The sequence below is a fragment of the Chelonia mydas genome, chromosome 9 (assembly GCF_015237465.2).
Source record: "Chelonia mydas isolate rCheMyd1 chromosome 9, rCheMyd1.pri.v2, whole genome shotgun sequence".
Lineage (NCBI taxonomy): Eukaryota > Metazoa > Chordata > Testudines > Cheloniidae > Chelonia > Chelonia mydas.
Genome location: NC_057855.1, coordinates 17,461,755 through 17,482,293, shown reverse-complemented (window position 1 = coordinate 17,482,293; position 20,539 = coordinate 17,461,755). Strand labels below are relative to the sequence as shown.

At 40.7% G+C, this 20,539-nt stretch overlaps 1 protein-coding gene across 1 annotated transcript in view; it reads left to right on the top strand.

The window, feature by feature from the left end:
* Positions 1 to 20,539, top strand: part of LOC102947212 (multiple epidermal growth factor-like domains protein 6) — a 284,176-nt gene that overhangs the window by 167,646 nt on the left and 95,991 nt on the right. Inside the window, exon 5 of the mRNA XM_043522132.1 lies at positions 5,824 to 5,946. Coding sequence (XP_043378067.1) covers positions 5,824 to 5,946 — 123 coding nt within the window. The remainder of the gene's footprint in view (positions 1 to 5,823; positions 5,947 to 20,539) is intronic.

Below are 20,539 nucleotides of genomic sequence, written 5' to 3'. Positions count from 1 at the left end.
AAAAATTAGGTCATAGACATGAGATTCTCTTTATCGTCTATTAAAAATTGTTGCAAAAACGTATTAATATAATACCTTTTAACTCTAGAAAATGGGTAATTAACGTGTTCCATAAATCCAAGCACTGTTTTTTATATTTAAATCGTAAATGTGTATGAGAACTCAGCATATCATCTTCTTTCTGGAAGACTTCAGTCTCTCATGGAAGGGGTTCATTTCTTAAGTGAATATATTTTTTTTTCTTCTGCAGAGCCTTTACATCTTGATGTAAGTGCCATCTTTTTTCCCCAAGTGTTTCTTTTTTGATGACAAAACAGACTTTTTTGTGGATCGTCTCTGTTTTTATCTATTTTTTTTCTTTTTTATTATTTTTCTTTTATTTTTAAACCAAATTTTCAATGGAAAATCAAAATATTTTCAGGGTGGGAGGGACTGATGAACAGTTGAAATTTTCCCCTGAAAACTTTGATTAAAAGTTGTTCCGGCCCCCCTTTCCCCACTCCCAGGGGGAACATTTTCAAACCAACTCCACTACAGGACATTCACAGAGCTGGTGTGAGTGGCATTAACTAAATTTCTGAGAAAAAGAGGCTTCTTCAGATGGTTCCCTCTTTCACATGTTTAGTTTAGAAAGGGAGATCCATTTCAAGGGAGAAAGCCACCTTCTCCTAATCTGAAATAATAAATAGCTGAAGGTAATAAAAAAGATTTTGGAGACTTTAAAATCAGCAAGGGGATTATGCAGTGATCTACAGTACTATGACAGGTTTCAGAGTAGCAGCCGTGTTAGTCTGTCTCTAAGGTGCCACTGGTACTCCTTTTCTTTTTACAGTACTGTGTGATCATGTGTGTATGAAATATACATGCATGTATTCAGAATCCATGTGTTTACAATAATACATTTAAAACCCATCATGTTCGACTCTTCTACATGTATATGACAATATAGAATATGTAAGGGTCATATAGAAACTATATGATACGTGTGGAAGTGGGTTTTACTCCTTTGTTTCAAGAATAAAAATTAAGGTGGCAGGATTAAAAGATCTTATAAAGCGTCTGCTATGGATTGGTTTGTGTGTGGCAATATTGGCTCTACATAAATTTTCACTATTGAACTTGCAAACGTCACAATTATTTCTTGAAGTGCGCACATCTTGTTATTACAGATGGATCAATAGTCTTGGTAACACTGAATTTTTGTCAGACCTAACCTGGTAGACTTGTAATGTGTTAGAGAATTTTTGTCATTTATCTTGCAATGCACGAGACAAAAGTGTTTGCAACCTTGAATAACATTGAATGTGGAAAGCAGACTGAAATATATCATGTGGCAGGGATTTTTGACGGGCCATGAGGGGGTAAGTTTGGTTTTTTATGCATAGTACATGAATCTGCCGGTTAAAGTCCTGAACGCTGTGTGTGTTCTAAGAATACAGAACAGCCCATGAGGCTTAAATTTGTGGTAGGCATGTTTTATCTAGTCTCTTTCTGATCATTTATTTAGCATTAGGTAACCTAATTCCTTTATTGAGTTCAGAGGACAGATTAGCAAGGCACAAAAAGCAGGAGGAGGCTTTCTAAATGAGAGAGTGGTTACAGGTCAGGGGGCAGAACCTTGGCAAATGTAACTTGACATAGCTTGGCGCTCTGGCAATTTACACCCATTAAGGATCTGGCCTTAGATGCGTTAAGCACCAGCTGAGGGGGAGATGGCTATAGCTCAAAGCAGTGCAAGGTTCATTGTGTTTTCTTTTATTAAAACCACTCTACTTCGTGTGCCGGATTAATGTTGATAAACTTCAGAGGAACAGTATGTTTTAAGGAGAAATGTGAATGAGAAGAGTAGGTTTCTTGGCACAGCAGGAGGAGGAGGAGGATTTCCTGGTGTAAGAGAGAACTGGGAAGAAGGCATGGCACATATGCAAGTGTTAGGACAGAGATGAAGGAAATCGTGGGTGGAGCATACAGAGCAAGAAGGAGAGGAGGAGGAGGAAGAGGTTTGTAATGACACATTACAAATACTCTTTAAAAGGTGTAAATCACAGCTTTTTCTTGATGGACAAGAAATAAATGTATTTACGTTCCTAATACAAATACTTGACAATCAAAAGGAAAGACAATGCATGCTTAAGGACTTCCGCATTCAAAGCATATTTTTGGAACGACTCTTGGATAATATCAAAAAAATAAACGTGAATTTCTCAGAAAGTTTAAAAAGAAAGTTTTTGTTTCAAATCACAGAAAAAATTAGACAATATAGGGTAATGTCCATCAGTCTGTCAATATTTAAACCTCTAGGAGGTAGTATAATATTGCCTATTCCTCAAATAATTTTTGGTAAATGATCACATTTTGGTAAATGACCACTGGCCAGTCTTCAGTACTCATAATGTAAATAGAATTGGAGACTGTAAAAGAAGGTTAGCGTGTGGGTCATTATGAGGGTTGCCAACTTGGTAATATTTAAAAACCAGACACTCCAGCAGAAGTGCAGTAACCTCCCTTGCCCTGCCTCTTCCCCCTGAGGCCCCAACTCCTCCTCTTCCTCCTCCCTCCAGGTCACTTGCTGCTTTTCCCCTCCCAACCCCACTGCCTGGGTCAGGAGGGGCTTGCCTGCGGAGCTGGGGCTGGGAGTGGCAGCCGCCCAATGCACGTAGGAGGCAGCCTCGGCTGAGTAGGGGCTGACGCGGGTTAGTGACCTAGCTCCTCGTGCCTCCCCCGCCTGTCAAACTGGACTTTGAGTGTCTGGGTGAGTAGATCTGACGAGACACTGTCAGATCCCCTTTTCAGCTGGACTTTCCAGTCGAAAACCAGGCACCTGACCACCCTAGTTATTGCTTGTTACCATCAGGCCTTATCCAGATGTCTGGTGGTTAATGGAAGGAAATTTCCTGGAACATGCCTTAATGTTATCATGCAAGACCTAAGGAAAAAGGTATAGATTTCACTGCCAAACTTCACCAGGCCAAATATTAGGCCCGGTTAAATCAAGGACAAAACTCTCATTGACTTCAGAAGTGCTAAAATTTAGCTTGCTGTGTCTTTTTAACTTAGCATTGTTTTCCAATACTGTTGAGGATAAAGTGAAACTTCTTTTGTGACCCATTAGACAATGTGTAGAGCTATCGAGAAATTGGTTGTGGTGAGTTTACACACCCTTAGTTTCATTTTGTGTTTCTGATTTCAGAAAACTACAAAAATAAAAGCAAAACGTATTCAAAATTGCCAACTGTAGCCAGGTTTAGTGTGGGTAGGTGGTTTCTACAAAAAGCTGTGTCAGAAAATTCATCTTAAATTCATCAGAGGGTTAGCAGACTTTGGTAAAACTTAAAATGATCCTAGCCCAAGGTTCAGGTTTGTGACAGGTTCCAACAGCTCTTTTATACGTATATGTAAAATCCCCTTCTTTTTTACTCCTTTGAAGTACTGTGTATTTCTGTTGAACAAAATCTAATAGAGTTTTAAAAGGGAAGTTTTTTTCCCTCAGAAACACTGAAGTTTCTAACATTAAAGTCATTTCCTACTTTTGCAGCTAGGATTACGCCTCTCTGTTTTTGCCCAGTCTTGTCCCCACTCCTCTTGTGTTCCCTCAGCTCTTGCTCTTTAACCTGAAAATAATGTGAACAGCCCCTTATAGTGCCAAAACCACTGTTGCTTGCAGAACTGTCACACTCCCAGGTATTGAAAACCCACTATGTTCCTTAACCCCGGGTTTCTACTTAATAATGTGCTGAGTAGCTCTGCTGTGTCAACAAGCCTGTTCAGGACTCTCATCCCCAAATTTAAAAAAAAACAACCTCTTCATGCAGATTTTTCCTGGCATAGAATACATAAAAATGTCCCTACATGGTATTCTAGATAATATTAACAATTCAGATCCAGCAGTAATAAGACAAAAACATCACCCAAAAATCTTTTGTGAAATATGTGAGACGTGGCAATGACCCAAATCCACATGTGCTGTTTTTCATTCAGTTTTCTATCCCACCAGTATATTTTACAACTTTCCCATTTGGAAAATACTTCCTTAGGACTTTTTTTGTCCATGAGCCCTTTCAACAGGCCATGAGTAGCCTGCTATTACCATTCCCTGCCCCAGAAATTCTAATTCTGAATATATGAATAAATGGGTTGAGAAAAGCCTTCTTAAATATTGACTGGGTAGTCAGTACCAATAATGATTAATTGTCACAGTTCAGGGCAACTGCACTTCTATCCCTGTCCATGGTCCCTCAAGAGAACCCAATCTAGGCTCCTGGTTCCTCAGCAGTCACCTCTCTTGGGCGGAGACCCACATCTCTCTCTCTCTCCCTCCTGACCAGGGTTTTCTCCGGGCTGCACAGTTCCCTCCCTACACTGTGATATCCCCAGCAAGCCAGCCTGCCTAAACAGGCCAGTGTCTGCACTTGGCTTTCTCTTAGAATGCTATGAACAGCAGTAATTGTCAGCAGTCACAAATTGTAACTCTTTCTAAACAAGCACACTTGTCCTTAAGGTGAAAGTATTACAGAGAAAACATAAAAACAATAGAAGTTCCTATACTCTTTCTATCAGAGGTCACCCATCAGTTTTATGGGGCCTCAGTAGGCCAAAGTCCTTCCATCCCTTCCCAGGGACTCTCCTTGTACAAAAGGTCCTGTCTGTTTGCTGGATCTGAAAGAATCCAGTTTAAACTCAGGCTATTCATCCAAAAGTCCTTTCTTGGTCTGTTGGTCTCTGGAGAATCCAGTTTGAACCACTATATGTGAACCTCTGCAGGTTGTGGTACTTCCCTGGTGGCATTACAATCTGAATGAATTTGCCTAATCACCCCACTGTCCTTGGTTCCTGGAGGAGCTGTATGTAGCTGAGGCCTGGCCTGACATGAGTAATTAACACAAGGAGGCCTCCGTTCTTGGAAGATACAAATAGGGAGGTAAACGAATCATCAGGTTGAAAACAGAACGTTTGTGCTAAATAAGATAAGTAAATAGGTCAGTAGGTTAAAAAAGGCAGAATGTCTGAGCCAACTAAGATAAGAGGGAGAAAGCTCAGGGCACTGTTTACTATGAACTAGATAACAAGGGGCAAAATAAGTTAGGAATGCAGAGTTAAAATAAAGAGGAAATTGAACCATGGACAGTGGGTGGACAGCACGTGTTGCACAGGGATTGGTTCCTGCAAAATAACCAAGCCAATCCAAAAATGTGATGTGATGTATAGTAAATGCAATAAGATTGTAATGGATATAAAGTGAGAGGGTTTCTGTGTAACTTTGGAGCTGCGATGTACCTTGCACCCCGCCCCACTGTGTCTGAGTCTGATCAACTCAGTGTAGCACTGCTGTATGCCAAATAAAGATACCTGAGTGATGAAGGCAGCAGTCGAACTGAGTTTTTTGGAAGCCAAGTGGAAAGAGGTCTCAGGAGGAATCCTAAAACTGTGGTCACATTCTCCCATGGAATTACATATAGTCCCTGGCCCACATTGATATAATTTTAATACAGTCAGATCTCCCAAAGGTATTGCAGGAAGTTACATATCTGACACATTAATATTGTGGTAAGGGTTTCAGGCAACGTCAGGGGCTCATTTCGTTAGGCACTGTACGCAAACACACAGGAAGACATAGACTCTGCTCTGAATTGCTGAATATCTAATGCAAGACATAAGCAACAAAGGGACACATCCTATTTCAGGAGGTTCTTAGGAGCAGCTCTTAGTTGCTTCTTCACCTGGTAAAATCAGAAAGATGCACAGTGTTACTGAAGGAAGAGACAATTTAGTCAATGCCTCCTTTGTATTCAATGTCTAATTTATATATGCTATTTCCTGCTACAGATGTAAATGAATGTACCATTGAGAATGGTGGCTGTCAGGACCAGTGCTGCAATACTATTGGCAGCTACTACTGCAGATGTCCAGCTGGCCAGAAACTGGGCGAAGATGGAAAATCATGTGAAGGTAACATTCTGCACTGTCTCTCTTTCCTGATAAAAAATCCGAGAACATCCTTGGAATGAAAACTGAGAGAGTTACCTTTTATCTAGAGCCAGCTGAAGTGCATAAATTCAGAATCGTCAAGAGTGCAGATCTTCTCCTGTGTGGATTATGAAGATGTAACTCTAAGAACACTTCAAAGGGTTCTTATGAAAAATGTATCATTTTGCCCTGGATTGGTTTGTGCCATGTTCTGATTATGGCATTTCTATCATCAGTTTATAAACCTGAAGAAAGTGTACACACTGGAAAGTATTTCATCCGTTTCTAAAACAAAATATGCTTATCAGAAAGTACACATACATTTCTGCACTTCAGTTGCAGTTCAGATGAAGCGACTAAAATAAGATTTGAAATCACATGCTACATAAACCCATTTGCCTTCTTTCTTAGGGAAACATGAAGCCAGATTCCTTGGTAAGATCTGGGGTGAATTTCATCCCTATGCAAAGGGCCAGCTTCAAAATAGGGTTTGCATGAGACTTAAGTGCTACATAGGTCTTATTTCAGCCCTCTGCACATGGCTGAATTTTATCACGGCTATTCTGCAGCACTCTGTTAACATAAAACAGCGTAAACCTGGTCTAACTGGCCCATTAAGCCAGGTTCAAAGCTATTTTGCATCAGCAAACTGATGCAAAGTAGTTAGTGTACCAATAAATTTGGCCCATAGAGCAGTAGGCTATAGCAGGTGATGGCCTCCAAAAAGGTTTAGTTTATTTCTGAGGTCCCATGTGATCTTTCAGATGTGAACTTAGAAACCACCAGCTAAAACTCTCACTCATGCATGCACACGTGCTGGGACAGGTTATTTGCCGAGCTGTTGCCCTCTATCTTGTGTGGCTGTATTTCCTTGCTGCAGTAAATAAATAGTTGAAGTTCTTTTGGTTCCTTCAGGATGAAATGTGTTTTATGTATGTAGATTCTTGCAAACCATATTATCATCTTTCACAGCATGAAGACATTTCTGATAAGATTGTTTTCCCCATTGTACGCAATTGTGCAAATTCCTCTCTGCCAGGATTTCATTTTACTTTTGTCCTTTGCCTCCTGATTTTTAGTTAGATACATTACCGTGTATGTCCCAGCTGTTGTTATATTCTTTACTGTATCTCTATAGCTTATTCAGAAACACTGTTTCCCAGACTGGAAGGTTGTAGGATTAGCTTCCACAGCAAGCTATCAGTTGGTATCCAGCTTGACAATATAAATAAGAACTAGATGGGCATTTTCTTTTGATTGAAGTGTTTTTTTGTTGTTGGGTTTGTTTGTTTGTTTGTTTGTTTTTAACTGAGGTCCTATGTGCTTCCCTTTGATGGATTTTTATATTCCAAATACACAAACTCAGAAAAAATGTACATAATTCAAAGAGTTTTACTACCTTTCTTCAGTCTCCTGTTATTATCTTTAGTGATTCTTTGGAAATGTTTCTGTGAACAAGTTTGTATGTGATTATATTGTTGAATACTTACAGTTTTCAGATTTGATTTAAAGTAATTAATTGAGCTTCCAGGTAATCCTTCTTGTACTGAAAGCAAAGATTACGCATCTTACTCCTAAATTGCTTAAATATAACAACACAATTTTGCAAAAAGAACAGGAGTACTAGTGGCACCTTAGAGACCAACCAATTTATTTGAGCATAAGCTTTCGTGAGCTACAGCTCACTTCAATAGCTCACGAAAGCTTATGCTCAAATATATTTGTTAGTCTCTAAGGTGCCACAAGTACTCCTTTTCTTTTTGCGAATACAGACTAACACGGCTGCTACTCTGAAACACAATTTTGGTGAGAGCAGTAATGAGCTAGTTATGTATGTCTCCTCCTCAAATGTGGCATTACATTCTTTAAAAGGTGAAGCTAAGGATGTTTGATTCTCCTGTCAGGCATTTCCTTCTGAGCAATTACAGAGGAATGCGGTGATAGCCCTTGTGAAGCTTATTTAAAACAATAGAGATAGCATAAGTGTACAATTACAGTGTTCACCATTGAAGTCTTTACAGTTTTTTCTTTTGTTTAATGATCATTAAAACATTAGTTATTTATTGTAATAAGCCAGTGGTTTTCAACCTTTTTCATTTGTGCCCCCCTAAAAAATTTCAAATGGGGTTTTGGGCCCCTTTGGAAATCTTACACTTAGCCTGTGGACCCCCAGTGGTCTGCATTCCACAGCTTGAAAACTGCTGTCAAGCCAATGGAATACCACAAGTATAGCAGGGATGATCATTACTTGCAAACAGCTATTGTAAAGATTTTAATGACAGCCAGTGTACATCCATATGTTCCTGTAGCCACAATACCTTCAGCTATGACTTCATCAGGTTTAACAAGATAAGTAAGTTTCTACTTGGTCCTTGTTGGATGGGAGACCTCAAAGTAAAACTAAGGGTGCTTTGGGAAGTGATGCTGATAATTCAGGAGGTGGTACTCTACCCCTTTAAGTTGGTCCTGAGCCAATGCCCATTCATGATGCTACATTTACTGTGTAGACGGAGATGCCATTTTGCAGATGTGCTCTAAAACTGATCACTTTGTTGTCATTAAAATTACCATGGCATTTTCGAAGAGCAGGGCTGTTAGTCAATTTGATTACTTATATTCTGTTTGCCTGAATTTCCTCTGCCATCTCAGTTGCGTATCATATTCAGTTTTAGTCCTAATTTACAGCATAGCATTCCTGTATATTGAACTGCTTCCATGCTCCATCCCCAAAGTGCTTTTACTTCCCTAATGAGTGAAGTGATTGATCACTACACATTTGTAGAACACTTTCAGATGTGTTAGGATGAAAGCTGCTGTACAAACGTGAAATTTAAATATTGTAAAGGCATAGCATAAATAATGTGGACATTGTTATTTCTACTTTAGAGGATAATTACAGTTTTGGTCTTAATATCTTCAGAAAGAGAACATCGCCTGCCAATAAACAGTAGGGATATCATCAAGAAGTAGGTCCCAATTTCTGATTTTGTGTTATCCATCCATAGTAGTGGGGCTGAAGAGAGAGGAGAGAAGTGGGTTGTAACTAATTTACTAATCCAACAGCGCAACAAAATTAACCATCGTCCACGAAATTATTTTAACAAGATAAAAATCTGAGCAGTTTTAGCAAACCATTGGCCTGATCTTATAAGGTGCTGAGCAGCATCCTCAGCCCCTATTAGCTTCAATGGTAGTAAAGATGGACAGTGCCTTGCAGGATTCAGGCATACATGAATACAAGCAGTATAACAGTTGAAGGAAGGTGAAATAATCCTAGAACAAGTTACTGCGCTCAGCATTAACTAAGCCTTCATAGCTTTTTCCCATGGTTCTGTTGTTCATTAACAGTGCTGCATGGAGAATGAGATTGAATGGCGCTGCATGGAACTTTTAGTGCCGAAGATTCAATCATGTAAGGACCATTTTTTAGCCAGTTGTGAGATTGTGATGACAGGATATATAATCCATAATTATATACAATACTTTGCATTACCTTACTGAACAATGCTTACATCTGGCAGTAAATTGCAGTATGGTGAAGTAATGCACAGCTGAATAAAAATGCCAGAGGAGTGGGCTGATTAGCCTTTCAGAACTAATTCTGCATCTGCTGTGTTATGACAGTTTTATCTCCCACATCCCAAGACAGACTGACACTGGAAAATTCAGGATTTCATGTCTGACAAGCAAGGAAATTTTTGGCTTAGATATGTGCACATAACAGGTTTTGACATAAAAGTCAACCTTGACCCGCACTCTTCAGGTCAAATCTGGGTCCCATTGAAATTAATGGCAACACTTTTTTGAATTTAATGGGGAAAGGATTTGGCTCTAAATCACTGGGAGACTAATGAGATGAATTCCTCTCTGGCATAATTTTAAAGTCTGTGGAACTACTGTGTAGATGAATGTGGTCCAATAATTCTGGGGCAAATTCTGTTGCCCTTACATTAAGTAGTACCTTACTCTGCAAGTAGTATAATTAATTTCAGTAGATGAATTTGAAGAGTAAGATTGTACTCATAATGACTAAGGGTGGTGCAAACTTTCAGGTTGTTTACATATTGTATCACTGTCTGTACTTGATTGTTGCAGAGAACCATTAACTCAGGGGAGGCAGTATGGCCTAGTGAATGGACTAAAGTAGGACTTGGGAGACCTTTAGTTCTGCCACTAGTCTGCTGGGTAAACCTTGGGCAAGTCATTCCCTGGCTCTTTGCCTCAGTTTCCCCATTTTTAAAATGGGATTAATGGTATTGGCCTCCTTTTGTAAAGTGCCTTGAGATTACTTGCTGAAAACCACACGAAGAGCTAAGTATTATATTTCTGTGTACCACAAGAGTGCTAATTATATATAACAGTAAGAAAAAATAGTCTTTTCCAAAATGCAGAGTTTCAAAATTCCACAATATCAATATAATCTAAATTCTGACTTGTAAAGTATGATGAGCTAAAGCATGTGTTTACATGTGAATAAGCTACAGAAGTCAGATAAGGAGGTCATGACCCTATGTTAACCCTCTTTGGTAAGCTGTCATTTCTTATTTATATCATCATGTTCTCATCCATCAAGACCACTGTAGCTAGAGACCAGTGAAGTCATATGATTAGTTATTGACAAAAGGGAGCTTTTGTCTTACCAATTAGAATAATATTCCTCTCCTTGTAACTTGATCGGTGGACATCCCTGGGAGTTTTTGTTAAACTTCTGAGTGTTGGCAGATTTCCTGACCTTTGTAAGATATGACCTCTGAGACTATTGAATTATAGGATAGTTATTGTCTAACTCTAAGACCACCATTGTTTACCCTAGTAATATAATAGTCATGGATGTCAAGTGATTTATCTTGATTCTGTGTCTGAAGAAAACTCTTTAAATAGAGATCCCAAATAATAGCTAATAGCTTAATTTTAAAAAAATAAAGGATTTGTGTAAGAGAGAGAAATTATGTGTTAAAATGGCCGCAAACATTAATTTATGCTGTTAAATTTTGTGTTTTAGTCATAACTTATTCTTTGGCCAGAAGAAATCCTACATTTTGCTGTTGAGGTTCAAAGTGCTGATTCTGCATTTTGGATTGATCTCCTGACCTTCCAGTCACCATTCCAAGCAGTGTTCCTCAAAAAAATGTAAGATCCTAATATTTGGTGCCTCTAGGGAAATGGCCTGGGGTGAAAGAGAAGAAAAGCCATCGGGCCAGTTTGTTCTCTGTTACAGGGTCTCTGCTCAATATAGGATGAGACATGAACCCATTGGCGGGATTCAGGATGCTTTTACAATATCCAGTCTTGTTAAATTCCCACCATTTTCACACTATTCTGTGACAAACCATGACTTAGGTTTATGCTTAGCTCAACTCAAGAGCGCCTCGATAGAAAAAATACAGCAAATATAAAAGATACAATATAGGATGAAAAACTGGCCTCTTCTGAATACATGTGCAACATCACTCAACATCACTCAAAACTTCCTTAGTGACTATGCTAAAGGACTCCCACATAGAATGGGGCAAACTGACCTTCTTTTATCCCCTCAACTTTAAAACACCATTGTAAGAAATAGGTACAGTGGCTTCTAATGACTATGGTACAGCAAAAAGAATCTTGAAAAATAACAAGTTAAAACATCAGCTGATAAATAACAAAGGAAAATCAATTGTAGGTCATTGGACATTCTTTTAATGGGGTGGGATGAATTGATTGGATCCTGATTAGTTAATAGCTTAAGGCAGGCAGAAACCTGAGCTGAAGGTTGCATTGCCAGATGAACACTTGAGGTACTGTCAGAATTTTAAAGAAAGCTGCAGTTTGGTTTGGTCAATCCCTTCTAATTTGTTGCAGCATTCCAAACCTAATCCACTCAGTCACATGCTCAGGGACCCCATGAACCTTGCTCAATCCACATCTACACTACAGGAAGTATAGTGGCATAGGTACAGCACCATAGCCATGCCAGCATCATCCCATAGTGTAAACATAGCCTACAGTGTTGGAAGGGTTTTTTCTGTCTCTGTAGGAATATCACCTCGCTCAGTGATGGTAGCCAGAATAATGCAAGCATTCTTCCATTAGCCTAGCTGTGTCTACACTGGGAAGTAGGTCGGGATAACCACAGCATTCTGGAGTATGAATTTTTCACACCCCCTGGGCACTGCAGCTATTTCAACCTAAATTTTAAGTGTAGACTAGGCCTGAATCTTGCTAAAATTTGTCATGTACCAAACGACAAACTCATAGTCATTTCAGAACACAAATATGCAATCACAATTCTATTTTTGCTGATACCTAAGATCAGTAGAGAACGTAAGCTTTTACTTCACTTAACCTGTGTTGGGCAGACAAGGAAGAAAGCCAGAATTCCATCCTTTTTTGTAGCAAGGGTGCAACCCTGCTTAGGAAAACTGCCTGATATTATTAAACCATTGGGGTTATTGTAACTGTTTCATTTTGAATTGTTTTTAATTATACTAATTTACATTTCGCTTGAGTTGTTTGGGACTGTTGTTAGAAGTTGCTTGAAATGCTTTAGTTAGATACAGAGAGTTAGCTGGTATATATCTGAAAGCTGATGAGTGCCAGTTGAGAGGACTGGTCATGGTAAACGCTCTGCTAGCAGCCATCCTGTTATAGCAGAGGAGGTCTGACGCATCTGCTCCATTGCTTGTAAACGCAACGGCATTGCAAAGGGATCGTATCGCCGATAACCACATAAACACAATATAAATACGTAGGCAGATGAAAGACTGAGCCCTATTTAGAGTACATCACAAAGGTTTAGTCTCAAGGTGAGAAAGGTATGGGTGCAGTAACTGTAGCAAAGTACAAAGCGTAAGAGACATTTTCTTTTGTCTCACAAGACACATATTAAAAAATGCCCCTCTACTCAACATAGAATACAAGCCTAGGAACGATCAAGACTCTTAAATTGCAAACCTGTGTTACAAATGGTAGCTGTGCTTTCTTCACCAATTTTTCTAGTCACTTTCCCAGCCAGCCTCAGTCTTGTCTGGATTGGGCCACAGCCAACAAACCCTCACCAATACCCAAGGTTCTTAGAGACAGTGGTCATTTCCACTACACCAACAGCTTAGGAGAGGGTAGAGATTTAATATCATCAGCCTGCTGAAGATGCCACAACCTGCAGCATCTTTCTAAGTCCCTACCAACCTCCTTGTACATGCTGAACAAGAAGGATAACAAGATAGACCCCATAATACCCCACATAAGAGATCCTTCAGGGTAGAGGAGCTGCTCTTTCAGATATCTCCCTGAAAAAACGAACAGAGTCTTTAAAGAGTGAATCCATCCACCCTGGATAAGTCCTTGATTGACTACAATTGAGGAAATCTGAGGATTTCAGGTACTTGTCAAAGTTTTCAACCAGTTTTTCAAAAAATGGGAGATTTTACACAGGCCAATGGTTAGCAAGATGGTCAGTGTCGAGAGCAAGTTTCTTCCCAGAGGCTTTGTAATAATAGCATCATTAAGAAACATCCAGTATTCTGCCCCATGAAGGGAGATGACAACCTATGCTACTATTTCCCCACTGTCTTTGTCCAACGGGTCTGACTTGCATGTTGTAGCCCAGAATTCCCCTTATGCCTCCGAACATCAGATTTAAAACCATCTATACCTCAAGCAGAGAAAAGTCAGTGTTTGTCCATTTAAGGCCCTGCTCTTTCATTGTAGAGGCAGTTTATATGATCCCAAACAAAAATCTAGACTGAAAATTCACAAGACACTTCATCAACAAGCTTCACACTACATCTAGTTGTCAAATTATGGCAGGGTATGGCAGAAAGAATTTGGTTTGGTATGTAATATTGGTATGTGACACATCTTCATACAGTGTATCTTCTGGTATGTTAAGAGCAGGATATGCTATCTAAAGGACACTTATGCATAGTTCTTAGACAACTGACATCCTGTGTCACACTTAACTTATTAGATGAATTATTGATGACGTGTTTGACAGAAGAAAAAGGGGAAAAAATTTCCAGAGATCATGGGCCTCCCCAACAAAAGCAAGTCTCGGTTCCCATCTCCACACTCTCAGCTGCTCAAGCCTACGTTGTGTTGGAGAGCTAGTCAATGCTGATTACAGAGGCATCACATGGACTGGTTCCACTAAGCTTCTACATTCTGTAACTGTCCAGGAGGATCTGAGAAGCATCATGTGGACCAGTGATGGGCAACCCGTGGGCCACACACAGCCCATCAGGGTAATCCACTGGCGGGCCGCAAGACAGTGTTTACACTGACTGTCCGCGAGCACGGCCACCCGCAGCTCAAAGTGGCTGCGGTTCGCCATTCCCGGCCTATGGGATCGACAGGAAGCAGTGGGCAGCTCTCCCCTGTTGCCCGCGCCACTTCCTGCAGCTCCCATTGGCCGGGAATGGTGAACGGTGGCCACTGGGAGCTGCGGGCGGCTGTGCCTGTGGAAGGTCAATGTACACACTGTCTAGCGGCCTGCCAGCAGATTACCCTGATGGGCCACAGGTTGCCCGCCACTGAGCGTGGACTATACCAGTCAGGAGGAAATATTGAGCTGGAACTATAGACTTTCTTTTGTCTGTGGAAGGGACTGGTTTCTTAGAGTTGGGGAGAATGGTGATCATTCACTACATATTTTTTTCTGTGTCCAATTTATGCATGTGTGAACTTGCACAAAAAGTTTGTATGAAACATGCTTGTATGAAAAGTTGATGCTGTTTTACACATCAGCTTTGACATTTAATTATTAGGAGTGTAATGTAGCTTAATTAACTAACGTATAAAAGTGATTTGAGTTTTTCAGTGAAAAGTGCTTTATAACAGCATACCAGTGCTATTATGTTCTAGGCCAGTGGTTCCCAAACTTGTTCCACCGCTTGTGCAGGGAAAGCCCCTGGCGGGCCGGGGCGGTTTGTTTACCTGCCGCGTCCGCAGGTTCGGCCGATCGCAACTCCCAGTGGCCGCGGTTCGCTGCTCCAGGCCAATGGGAGCGGCTGGAAGCAGCAGCCGGTACGTCCCTTGGCCCGCCAGGGGCTTTCCCTGCACAGGGGGTGGAACAAGTTTGGGAACCACTGTTCTAGACAGAATACAGTATTTAGTTTAAAATTCTATGAAAAAAATCAGACTCTAGAAAAAATGTTTGTAGGTGTTTCTAGGACACTAATGATAATTTTATGATTAGCTGGTTTCTAACATTTATGAATAGTTTTGAAAGACAGGTTATGGAGAATGTTAACATTCCACTGTGCTGGTTGACAATTATCAGGATATTTTAAACCAAGGAAAAGAAATGCAGTATTGTTGCGGCTGGCTAGTGTGAATTAAAAGTTGGGTAATCTTTTCTGCAATTATGAAGATACGATTGTGGTTGTCAAGGAGGAAAATGTATTCATACCTTTTTTTTTAATAATTGTGTTGGAAGAGTTTTGTAAGCCTGAAATTGAAGCTCCGGTGAAGGTCTCCAAAATTCATTAATAGCAATATTGTGCTGAATCAAACATTGTGAATATTTAAATAACAGCTTGCTTTTAGAAAGGTATTTACCGGCAAATAAAAGCATCTTATAAACAGCAGATGAATCATCTTCATCTTGAATAGGTCTCAAATGTAGATTGAAACTTAATAACTCCAACCTGGTAAGAAAGGTTTAGAAACTTCCAATGAACATTGTAAACAGAAAATGATAAAACATTTTTACACTGTTCCCCAGTATATGTGCATATTTGCCTTTCAGTAGAGAGTATAGTGTAGGAAAAATATTTCTTTTTCTGTGGTTTTGCCTATTGTGCTATGTAAACAATGACTAATGACAGATACAGAGCTGTACGGAAGTAGAACTCTGGAGAGTTTGTTATGTCTCTAGTTACTGGAGAGAAACTAATGCCATTTTTCACTGGGACTACTAATAAGAGTCTCATTCTTTAGTGAAACATCCCTGGGTTGAGTGTGATATGCCCTTAATAAAGTTTTAAAATGATGCATGATAAAATCTAAAAGAAACACAAATCTGTCAACACTTTCATTAAGAACAGCAGCCCAAAGGAAATGATCCAGATGGAACTGTCAACAAGATCATAATAAGCTTCATCTTTCCCTACGTTTCCTGAACAGATCCGTGGTTTGACCGATGTAGGGCTTGATTATTTAAAATCCAGTGACATGGCTACTTTGGTGGTTTTAATTGTGAGTGATTGGGACACCTTGAAACACATTGCACACGTGCTCATCTGTTCTTTGAGAAAGCCCTCAGCAATGCTGTACAAATGGTTACCCTTTCAGAGGGGATTTCATGCAAATAGGAGTGTGCAGAGTCAGCTAATAAGAAAGGGACATCCAAAGAGTTAATCTGACAGCTATAGTGTTAGGGAACAAGAGACAGCATTCTGCTTTTGCCATTATCCTGCGTTAGAACCAGTTTCTGGAAGTTCTCTGTATGAATGGACTGTAGGGTTAGGTTCTATTAATGCTGTAATGGCATAATGTCTCCCCTTCTCTTCCCTGGATCCCAGAGATGGCTCTCTGCAGAGTCTTGGGTATGTGTGTCAGGGAAGTCGGGAGCAAGATTAGGTCCGACTAGGTGATCACAATGGTCCTTCTGGCTTTATAATCTATGAAAGTGGGCCAAGGTGACATATGTAGTTTCCCACTCACTGAGAATCTACTCAGGAGTTAATACTTAGCCTGGGGTTATGTTGGCTCCTGAGAAGAGCCCCATCTGCATTGTGGAACCTTATTGATGAGGGGCCCCAGGAACTAGTGCCTGAAAGGAAATCCCATCGGAGTAATTCTAAGGGGGAACTGGAGAAGATGAACTGTGCCCTATGGCTCCAGCAGATTCTCAGAGATCTGTGAAGTTTGGGGGTTGATTTCCCTGTTACATCAATGGGAAGAAGAGTCAGATCCTGCCACCCCATCCCTCTCCCCCCTCCCAACTCCTGCTGTAAGTAAGAGCAAAATCAGTTTAGAGATCTTCGAAGTGTAACTGCTGCATTATGTGAGCGACTCACACTTAATAAAATAATTTTGATTGACAGCAGTTGTACCAAATCTGTTTGTACCATGACGGCTTATGCGCCAACTGGTTTACAGCACAAATCCATCCACAAAATGACATAAGGCTATTTACCAACTGAAGTAGGACACGTTTGTGACAAACAGCATTCGCCTTTCAGACACAGCGAGTATATACTGAAGCTGAGGACAAATCACATTATGAGGGCCTTTGTGTGATCATAGTGCTGTTGTATATCCTACTTACTGTGTGATAAGAGGAACCTCTCTACCCACCATGCTGTTCTGAAGCCACTTATTGAGCTCAGCAAGAGGGCTGTTAACAAAAAGGAGATGTTTTCATAAGATGCCTATTTTTCTCTGTTTTTATTCCATAATTATTTCTTTTCAAACGGTGTCATGTCCTGCTGAGAGGAGGTACTGATGGACACCTTTCTTGACACCTTTTACCCTCACTGTCTGCAGATTTTGAATTGTACGGCTTTCAACCGGCCATATCACACTGTCTGTTTTCAAGCAGAACTCTCTCTTGACTTCCTGCCAGTTGGGAGCGGATTCTGATTTGAGAAGTTTTTGTTTAAAAATTGATGGCATGACAGGGTCCTGTAGCTGCTTCTACAAGCACACTTCACATTAGAAAAAGTTGAAAATAAGGTTGAATCAAATCTGCTGGTGACAGTGATAACTTTGACCCACTTGAATTTAAGATGAGTCTTCCTGCATGTGGAACTTCCGTGAGTGTTTAGTTGTCTTGTTTCAACTTCTCATGGTGCGTAGACAAGCCTTCTGTCGTGGGGGTCCTCTCCCCGCTAGGGTGCCTCCTCCTGGCCACTCTGGGGATTAGCTCTTTCCAGGTACAACACCCCCTTCTGCTGTTTGCTGTACACCTGCTGCCTCCCTCTCTCTCTCACCCTCTGCGACTCAGGGTGTTCTGTCTTTGTGACTTGGCCCTCCTGCCAGGTCACTGTGTTTTTCCCCCTCCAGAAGGTCTGCACCTTCTGAAACCTTACTACCTTTTCCTACACCCTCTCCACCTAGTTTTCCTTCTGTCTCCCTATTGTCCACAGAGTGGCTACAGGCTCCCTCACTGAAGCCCCATTCTACTGCTAGCTTCGTGGCTTTATCCTAGACCCACCTGTTCCTTCCAAGCTAGGTTCTGTCATTATTCAGGGGTTACTTAGGCCAGTCAGTTCCCCTTAGCTGTGGTCTATCCAGTTAATTGGCCTTTCCTCAGCCTCCTTTAACCCCTGTGAACATCCCATCACACCTTCCTATACAACCTTTCTGCACAATAAACACAATTTACTGTATATATCATTCCTTGTTCTGTGTAGATAAAGCTATTGGTGTTTTGTTTTTCTGGTCAGTGGTTCTTGTGGTTGCATCCCTTATATAGTTTACCTCTTCTGGCAACATTCTTCACTCACAATCTCTGCCTCTGTGTATGGATTTCATAGGGAGATATGGGTTGGGCTGGAGGCAAACAGTGGCACAGTGGTGCCAAAATATTTTTGTGCTTAATGGTAGTAATGACACTAATGGTGTTTTGACCTGCCTCTCTCAAATTTTACATACAGTTCCAAGATTCTGAACAAGAGAGTTCTAGTGTTGTTGATGAAGAAGGAACAAAATTGCACTCATCTGAAATGTGAAAAGAGGTGTTTCTTCACTGCTTTGTGAAAATGTCACCGTGCTTCTCTGAGGTCTGTCCTTGAGAATTATCCAATTTCTTATTTTAATCTCTTGTCCTGACTTTCCTGCAAAGTATTCAGTCCCAAAATTTGCTTAATTCTCATATGTATGTATATACATATTTTTGATGAAGAATGCCTCGAAACTCTAATTAGGGTTGCTTGAATCCAAAGCAGTTTACATATCACAGGCTTACATAGCTATCAAACAGATGCTTTCCCTTTTTCTCGTTCAACTGACACTTTCATTTTCTCTGCATATTATGAGGGCCAAGCAGTGATGTGTCTTGACTCCCGAGGCTTCATACCATTCCATATCAAAAAGAGGATTAGAAATAGTTTTAGCTATCAAGTGAGTTGTTAAGTTTGTCTTCCATGGAGTCTACACTTTCAAATGGCCTCCCTTTATTGAATTTAAAATAGCTTTCTTTCTTGACCTTGTTTAAATTAAATGGACAGTTTTCATTACAGTCTGCAGAGTTCCCAGCTACAACATATGGTTTGCATATAGGAATAGAGGGTGAAGGGCTCAGTACCGTTTGTTGTGCTGACCCACTGTTCAGTTATCTAAGAGGAGACTGGCATGTCAGAAACTGAATGTCAGCTAAAAACAAAAATTCAGACACCAATTAATTTCTCTTCTGAGATCTCTTTACTTAACCATTTGTGTTACTATTTATGTATAAAAGTAAATGGGTAAATAAAAAGGTAACAGTGTTAACAACATTGACTTCCTCGGGGAATGCCTGCAGAATGAATATGATAGCCTACATACAGAAATCAGTCCTTAGTGGGGGCCAAGCCCAGACTTTCAGGAATGATTTGTTTGTGGCAGCACCTGCAGTGTGGCAAGGGAGTGGTATTCAGACTTCTCAGCCTGGGGGGAAGGGAGGCTATTCTCCCGCAAGTGCTCCTTCCCCAAAATCAATTAATCAATTAGTGAGACTCACCTAAAATCAATCATCCATCCATCCATCACTTACATGGCCTCCATAACCATAGTATCTGAATGCTTCACAGTCATTAATGTATTTATCTGCACAACTCCCCTGTGAGGTAGGGACTGTATTATCCCCATTTTACAGACAGGGAACTGAGGCACACAGACTAAGTCATTTACCCAAAGTCAGATGGGAAAACTGTGGCACAACAAGGAACTGAACCTGGATCTCCCAAGCCCTAATCACTGGGCCATCATTATTTTCAATTAATTGGGGTACCGCTCCCCCAAAATTAGTTGCTGCTGCCTTTTATTTTTTGTGAGACTGCTGCTGCTGCTCCTCTTCCAAATGCTCCCTTTTGTAGGATCCCAGGTCCTCTTGCACCACTTGCTGTGGTGGTTGCCTGCTGCCCTTGCCCTCCCACACTTGTGAAGACTACCTGGTGCCAGCTGCCTGCTTTCTTAGTACCACTTCCCCTCCTCTTAAAGAAGCAGCCACTCAGAGGCTCTTCATTCCGCTCCACTCCTGGAAAAGAAGTGATCAGGAAATAAATCTTAACTTCATAGTCAAATACAAATAGTTCCTCCTTAACACAGACACCCTAGGGGGTTAAGAATTTAGAACCCAGAGGGGCAGAGGCTGGACCCTTCTTTCCTATACTAGGCACTCTCCAGATACTGAGAAGGGACAGTCCCTGCCCTGAGGTGCTTACAGTCTAAGAACAGTAGGCAGAAGTATGGAGAAAAGGAACAAAAAATGAGCGAATTCTGTGTAGGTTAATGAATCATGGTAGGCAGGCAACGCAGCGCAACATCTAAAACACAGGCCTCTCTCGTTTGATGTAAAGGGTAACTCCTTCCTCTGTAATTTTGTCCCAGGTTGTTACAGTCACTGGGAGAGCTACTAGAAGGTGACCCGCTGAAACACACCACAGGCTTG